The sequence below is a fragment of the Prosopis cineraria genome, unplaced genomic scaffold (genome assembly GCF_029017545.1).
Source record: "Prosopis cineraria cultivar Desert tree isolate PC_DT_omini unplaced genomic scaffold, ASM2901754v1 PC6, whole genome shotgun sequence".
Lineage (NCBI taxonomy): Eukaryota > Viridiplantae > Streptophyta > Magnoliopsida > Fabales > Fabaceae > Prosopis > Prosopis cineraria.
The window spans coordinates 11,350,701-11,358,908 of NW_026555337.1; the positions used below are offsets into that span (position 1 = coordinate 11,350,701).

At 31.5% G+C, this 8,208-nt stretch overlaps 1 protein-coding gene across 1 annotated transcript; it reads left to right on the forward strand.

The window, feature by feature from the left end:
- Positions 1–912: 912 nt before the first annotated feature.
- Positions 913–4,180, forward strand: LOC129313873 (receptor-like protein EIX1). The gene is made up of 4 exons (XM_054957271.1): positions 913–974; positions 1,562–2,283; positions 2,740–3,279; positions 3,927–4,180. Exons 1-4 carry the CDS (start codon positions 913–915, stop codon positions 4,178–4,180), a joined length of 1,578 nt encoding a protein of 525 aa, XP_054813246.1.
- The last annotated feature ends 4,028 nt before the right edge of the window (positions 4,181–8,208 follow it).

An 8,208-nucleotide genomic window follows, 5' to 3' on the forward strand; every position in this document is an offset into this window, starting at 1 on the left:
TTAATTTCAATTTAAGTCTAAAATTCCTGCAATAGAATTTTTAATTTATTTGGACCTCATTTTTAATAATATGACATCATTGATCATTTAATAAAATTCTCCTTTTTTTTGAATCGCGGGCCACAAATTTCTAAGGGTTAGGTTTGAGGAAAGAGTTCTTTTTATGTCCGAAGTCTTCAAACGATATCCTATGAGCAACACTTCCTTGTTTTTTTTTTTTTGGTTGGTTTATCCTTCTTCCAACATGATCATTACTAAAAATTAAGATGTGAATATTTTTTTGAAAATCAAAATGTTAACAACCTTTTTTTGAAATTTAAACGTGAGCGAGGGAGAAAGGCCGTAAGCTAGACGCAAGTGAAAGCTAACGCGTGAAAAATGAGTGGTGGTGAGGAAGCTGCTTTTAAATGTTGAGTCTGGCTAAGGAGACCTGAGAGTTGATCAAAAACACTAACTCATTGAATTGCTCACTTTCCCCTATCTTTTGTTTCATTGTATTTGTCCCCTAAAATTATTACCCTAGGCATTTTCTAGAAAAAAAAATTTGATTGTTAATGTTCTCTTCATTTTAAATTACCTACTTCCAACTAACCCTATCTTTTTATATTTACTTCTATTAAACACCTTATAATAAATATAAAGTCATTATCAATAGGGGCACTTTTGAAAAAAAGGCAATTGTTCAAAAAACTAAAAATGTCTTATATTTTTTAACATCTAACTCCTCAAAAAATGTCTTACATTTTTAAATAGAGGAAGTACTAATTAGAAAATATAGGACTTTATAAAAAGGACAATAGAGAGTAGTTAGCACTTGAAATAATCCTTCTCGTCTAAAATATAGAAATTAGATAACTAATTTATAAAGATTAAAATATAAGTTAAGATAGTTGTAAAAATATATATTTCTGAATGCATGAATGGATGGCACTCTCTAATCTCCTCCCCAAAACAACCAGTCTCCTCGCCGATTGGTAGCTTCCCATGCATTTGACTGAGTCATGCATTAGCATGTATCCTCTGCCCAACTAATTTATTTAAACAATCCATTACATTTTAACAATAATTCATTTTGTATTGGTCTTTATCTATAAATAATTTTTTAAGGGGTTCTTAAATGTTATTATTTCTTGATTGAATGTGTGTACATGTATTCCTAACTACTATTGCCTTTCTTTAATTAGTCTTTTTTCGGGCCTGGTGAAATTGTTTTCTTCTATATTAATTGTCAAAAAAAGAAATAAAATTTTTTTATTTAAAAGACGAAAGTCAATGAAATAAAGTGTTCTGCTCCTCTTCCCAGAAGTCTACAAGCCATCCATGAAGCATAAGCCCGCAATGAAGTCTATATATAATCCTACCATGCAATTCTCATGCCTCACATCTCATGAGCTAAACAAAATAACTAGAAAGAAAACACAATTATCAGATACTTGTGTCTTATAATTCTCTCTTGTTGTTTTAGTTCTTGAAGACTTTTCATCTTTATGATGGTCTCTTTGTTGAAATTTCTTTGCAGATTATTGACAACAACATTATTTTTGTTGCATTTAACATGCAGTGTGGTCACTAGTGGGAAAGGAGTAAAGTACTGCATTGAGAAGGAGAGGAAAGCTCTGCTCCTCTTCAAACAGGGCATCCATAGTAACTTTGTTGGTATGTTATCCACGTGGACCAATGAAGAAGATAAGGATTGTTGCAACTGGAGAGGAGTTCACTGCAACAAGGAAACAGGTCATGTTCAAATCCTTGATCTTCGTGGTGGCGTTGATTTATCATCAGTTTATTTGAGAGGTAGACTCAATATTACTTCAATAATAGAGTTGCAAGATCTTGAATATTTAGATCTCAGTAACAACTATTTTTTTTCAAGTGAGATCCCTGAGTCTATAGAGTCATTTACCAACTCAGGGTATCTCAACCTCTCTCTTTCTTCGTTTATTGGGAGTATTCCTTATCAATTAGGAAAGCTTTTAAATTTACTCTCCATTGATTTGGGTAACAATAACTTGGATGGAGCTATCCCTTGGCAAATTGGAAACCTTTCAAAGTTGCGGTGTTTGAATCTTGGAGGAAACTATCTTGTTGGAGCGATTCCTTATCAAATTGGAAATCTCTCCATGTTGCACACTCTGGAGCTTAGCAGTTATAGTAATGGTCTCACAATAGTTGACCAAAAAAATCATAATACGGAGTGGTTATTAAAGCTCTCTTCATTGACAAAAGTTGACTTGAGTTATACGTGTGATGCTGTCTATCCTCATCTCTGGGTGCAGATGATAGGTAAACTCCCAAAACTAAAAATATTGAAATTGGCAAGATGTGGCCTTTCTTATACCCATAACTTGAACTCATCATTATCTCATTGGCACTTCAATCTCAGCTCTAGCCTTCAAGAGCTTTATCTAAGTGATTGCAGTCTTTTAGCTAATAATATTCACTTTCTATTTTCTCACTTTTATTTTCCTTCCCTCCTTGTTCTTGATCTCTCTTCTAACAAGTTGAACTCTTCATTATCTCATTGGAACTTCAATCTCACCTTTAGCCTTCAAAAGCTTTATCTAAGTGATTGCAGTCTTTCAACTAATGATATTCACTCTCTATTTTCTCACTTTCATTTTCCTTCCCTCCTTGTTCTTGATCTCTCTTCTAACAAGTTGAACCCATTATTATCTTATGGGCACTTCAATCTCAGCTTTAGCCTTCAAAAACTTTATCTACGTGATTGCAATCTTTCAGCTAATGATATTCACTTTCTATCTTCTCACTTTCATTTTCCCAGCCTTGTTGTTCTTGATCTCTCTTGTAATAATTTGATATCACTGAGGGCTTTGAATTTTGGCTCTAACCTTCAAGGTCTTTATTTATCCAATTGTAGCATTTCATCAGATAATCTTATTTTTACATCATCCAATCCCAATCTTACTTCTCTTGTCTATCTTGATCTATCTTTCAATCATTTGACATCATCAACCTTATTCTACTGGATTTCCAACTTCACCTTTAATCTTCATGAATTGCGCCTCTATGATAACTTGCTTGGAGGTCTAATTCCATATAGTTTTGGAAACATAATGAGCTCTCTTGAAGTTCTTAGTCTCCACAATAATAAACTCCAAGGTGAAATCCCACCATCATTGGGGAATATGTGCACATTGAAGGAGCTAGAACTTTCCTATAATGACTTGAGTAAGGAGCTTTTGAGTTTTGTTTCTAATGCTTCATGGTGCAATGGACACTCATTAGAACGGTTGTCATTATCAAGCAATCAATTGACAGGCATGTTACCCAATTTTTTGATTTTCCCCTCATTGCAACATATAGATTTGTCTGATAACAACTTGAAGGGGAAAATACTTGAATCTCATTTCAAAAATATCTCCAATTTGATGTCTTTGTCATTTTCTGAAAATTCATTGAGCCTGAATATTAACAGTAATTGGGATCCTCCATTTCAATTACAAAGTTTGGAAATGGCTTCTTGTGTGATAGGTCCTAATTTTCCAAATTGGCTTCAAAATCAAAATCAATTAATCACTTTGGATATTTCTAATGGTGGTCTTTTGGGTTTTATACCGAAGTGGTTTTGGCCACTATTGAAATATGTATATCACCTGAACATCTCATACAATAATTTTTTTGGTGAAATTCCAAATCTACCACTCAAGTTTTATTATAGGCCAATGATAATTTTGACTTCAAACAATTTTGAAGGCTCAATTCCATCATTTTTTATACAAGCAACAAGCCTTGAGCTTTCCAAAAATAAATTCTCAAATTTGGTTCCACTTTTATGTGGCCAAATTGATGGTGAAGGCTTTAGTTTTTTGATGCATTTGGCAATCAATTAAAGGGTCATCTACCAAATTGTTGGAGCCACTTAAACTCATTAAAGTTTGTTGATTTGAGCAATAATAATCTGTCAGGAGAGATCCCACACTCCATAGGTGACCTTATGAATTTGGAAGCTTTGATTCTGAAAAATAATAGCTTAATTGGAGAACTTCCTTCCTCATTGATGAACTGCACCAACTTATTATTGTTAGACGTGTCAGAGAATAAACTATTAGGGCCTATACCTTCATGGATTGGGAAAAGCCTCGGAGAATTGCAAATTCTAAGCTTATGGATGAATAATTTTTATGGTAGCTTGCCACTAAATATTTGTTACTTAGCATAGATTCGACTCTTGGATTTATCTTGCAATAATTTGTCCAATAAAATTCCATCTTGTCTTCATAATTTTACTGTCATGGCACAAGAACACGTCAATTTAACAGAAGCAAGTTACCATTGGTATATGATCAATAACACATACTTCGGATCTGTTAGTGAAAATTTTGAATTCTACATAACATTGATGTGGAAGGGTGAAGATGTGTCATTCAAGAAGCCGGATCTCCTTCTCAAAAGCATCGATCTATCTAGCAATGCTTTCACAAGTGAAATACCAAAAGAAGTTGTGTATCTATTAGGATTAGTTTCTTTGAATTTATCAAGAAACAAATTGCAAGGGAAAATCCCTGTTGAGATTGGGAATCTAGAATATCTAGAATTCCTAGATTTGTCAAGAAATAAATTGTCAGGCACAATTCCTCTAAGTCTTGCTCATATTGATCGCCTCAGTGTATTAGACTTGTCAAATAATAATCTCTTTGGAAAAATCCCCACTGGAACACAATTGCAAGGCTTTAATGCATCATGTTACGAACGAAATCTTGATCTTTGTGGAATGCCACTTGACAAAAAGTGCTTCGAAGATTCAATGCCTTCGCCTCAAATATTTGATCATCCTGAAGATGATGGTAACTCACTTTTCTCTCAACAATTTTACCTTAGCTTGGGAATTGGATTTGCTGTTGGATTTTGGGCCTTCATGGGACCATTTCTCTTCAATCGTTCTTGGAGACAAACCTATTACAGGTTTGTGAACAATGTAACAAATAGAATCCACGTCATGGTCACCATTTATGTGGCAAGATACCGCGCTAGGAATTAATTAGCAAGTACTTGCTAGATGGTAACAATTTTTTTTCCTCTTACTCTTACTCTTATTTATGTTTCAGCTCATGTTTTATAATAACTACGAAAAAAAAAAGAATCTGAATTGGTCAAGAGAGAAACTATAAAAATTATAGGTCTGTTTTTAATTAATTTTATTTTTGCCATTTGAGTTTTGACTGCTAATGAATAAGCTAAAATAAAAAAAATCAAGTGATTATAGTTTCAAAATGCTTAACATGTTGCTTTGTGTTTCTTGCAGGTTCTTAGCTTCTTAATTGATTTGGCATAGGATCATCTTTTATAGTTTATAATTTGTGATCCAAGTAATAATGGTTCATAAGAATAGATAAGTAAAAGTAGCAAAGTTAAGCTTGTATTTGAAGTTTCTTTGTATCGTTCAGTGATTGCCCATTATATATATATAAAAAAAAATCCCTTGCTTTGTGTTTGGGGACTGGATGTAGGACATGCTGATCCAAATCAGGATAAATTGAGGGTCTACTTTTTCCTTTATTTATTTTCTATAGGATCTTATTTAAAAATATATGGTACATCAATAAAAAAAACTAAGAATCTCACATCAAATTAAAATAATCTTCAATAATAAAGATAAAAATATTTTTGCAATCTATTTATTATATTCTCATTAGATAACATCAAAAACATATCCCAACATAACTTAAATGAATCAATTACACTGGGCATATTTGATTGGACCTTGTTATATGCTTTGTTTAAAAATAAAAAATAAAAAAGAAGGCAAACATGAATTAGCTAAAAAATAAATGAGAAATGTACTATAGAAGTTTAACATCTACTATGAGATAAAAAATAAGGGAAGTGAAAAGCTTAAAATGAGAAATGGTTTGGTTAAGCTTTTGTCTCATGTTTATAAAAATAGACTTTAATTTTAAAATAGACCAATGCATATAAAAAAATACAGTCAGTGTTAGAGATATGGCAGTAGTGTGAGGTTCACCGTGGTTGGCGTTATAGAAAAATCTGGGTTGAGTTTCTTTCCATTAAGTTTTCCCTCTATTGTTCCTCCATAGTAAATCTAAATCATTTAAGTTAAATTTGTGCTTTTAAAAATTATCAAATTCAATTTAACATCCAGATCTACAATATTTCTTTATTATAGAGGAGAAAACTCAACTCTGAAAAATCTATAGTAAAGATAGAGGGGGTAGAAGAAAACTTCATATAAGTTCCCTCATAAATTACTCTTGCTACCCCTTTTCTCCAAAAGAAAATGAAGCAGAAGGCTCGAATTTGGCAGTTAATTTTAAATTTTTAAAAATTTTCAATTAAATAATGAGTTGTCACTATTGGTTGAAGATAATTGCTTGTTTAAAAAAAATATAATCTCAAGACTTAATTGAATAACTTGATCTTTGGCAGCATACAAACATAAGATGTGTAGGGGATCATCATTAAGCCAATCATGAGGTATGTAGGCTTTGTACTTAGAATGATTAAAATGGACATTTCAGATAGCCCATAGTAAGCCCAATACTTGGCCCAACATGACATGACTTAAAATAACCTTGGTGATTTTTTTAAAAAAAATTATTTTGATATTATGCACTCTCAATTAAAGTAACTCTCCAAAAAACATGTTTTATCCAACTTAAATATGAAATACTGTGCTTAAATGCCTATAATTCATTTCATTAGAAATAATATTTGTTGACAAGGTAAAGAGGTGATTGAAAAGCACTGTGTTAATATTTTTAAGGCTAAAATACATACAATTCTTTTAAACTTTAAGTCAACCACCTATAACCTTTAAAATTTTAAAAATATAAAAAAACACCTTGAACTTTTAAATTTTGTTGATTAATTTTTTACCGTTAAAACAAACTGCAAAATTTAATAGAAAATGACACCTCAAACTAATTAAATAGAACACATCAGCAAATGACATAGAATTTTGAATATTTTATTTTTATATTAAATTAAAGGAGGGTGATTCTGTCATTTGGTCATAAGAATCCCTAATTTCATTTTTCTGTACTATCATCTAATTACTTCAAAGCTATTCCTATGCTCTAGTTAGATTTTTTTCCTTCGTATCTTCGACCTTGTTTCTTAAGGGTTCTTCATTTCTTCAAATGGCAAACATCTTCGTGAATGCCGTTATTATATATGAATGTCCCCACGCAGCAATCATCCTTTGAAGTTGATGAGACATGGGATTGGCTAATAGTTTTTTTTTTTTAATCTCTCTCTTCAACTTCTTGTTTTTTATATGCCTCTGCCTTTAGCTTATGGCTCTCTCTATTTTTTCTTGTGCTTTACAATTTTCCCTTTTTCAATGATATTTTAATATTTTTAATTTTAAAAAAGTACATTTATATTGCTTTATTTTTTTTCCTTTTAATCTATTATATTTCTTGCAAACTTTTTACGAAGATATTCATGTTTAAAGTTCCAGGTTTCACAGAAAATCTCTTTGGAAGCACCCAATTTATAAAAGTTCAAGTGTCTTCAGTTGTTATGCAGAGATTACAAGGAAAGCTTATAGGATTACGAACTAGGAAGAGATTTAAAGCTAATATTCAATATTCAACTATAAGGATGCAAATTAATTAATGGGCCAATCTTGTGGTCAGATTTGCTTTGAGCAATGCTACATGTTCTCAAAAGTTGAACCATCAAGTGCTGGTTTTTTTTTTTTAAAAAAAAAAACGCAACTATTTACAAGTGCTTGAGAATAATAAATCTGGCATATCTTATCATAGACATGTAATTATGTTAAACTGCTGATTTATCAATTTATTGTAATAAGAACATTAATTGAGTTGCAATAAAAGTTCCTTTTGACTATGATTTGGTCTATGTCTAACTTCTATATTCATTCTGTTGATGTTGCTTTTTAATAGCTATAATGTAAGAGAAGTTTTTGTCATGCCATTATATCATTATCATTATATCATGAAATAAAATTTGAAATATTTTCCTTATATCATTATCTTCTCTAAGAGGAAGAATTTTTGTCATGTCTTCATCTCCAAACTCATACCAAATATTAGAGAAGTTTTCATTTCCCAAACTTCCCAGTAAATGTATTATCTAAAAAAAACTGAGTAAGTCTATATCATAATTTTCATACACTGCAATGTCCCCCCACGTATGGACCCAATGTGGTATGCAAATAAATTCCCAAGCTTATTGTTGGCATTTTCAATGGCTGGCATAAAT

Bases quoted from the DNA above. Each gene is read 5' to 3' on its own strand.
- LOC129313873 (XM_054957271.1), top strand. From the start codon at position 913: ATGCATGAATGGATGGCACTCTCTAATCTCCTCCCCAAAACAACCAGT. The intron at 2,284-2,739 runs GTAAACTCCCAA...GCAATCTTTCAG, and splicing joins TCTCTGGGTGCAGATGATAG to CTAATGATATTCACTTTCTA. The intron at 3,280-3,926 runs GCATGTTACCCA...ATAATCTGTCAG, and splicing joins ATCAAGCAATCAATTGACAG to GAGAGATCCCACACTCCATA.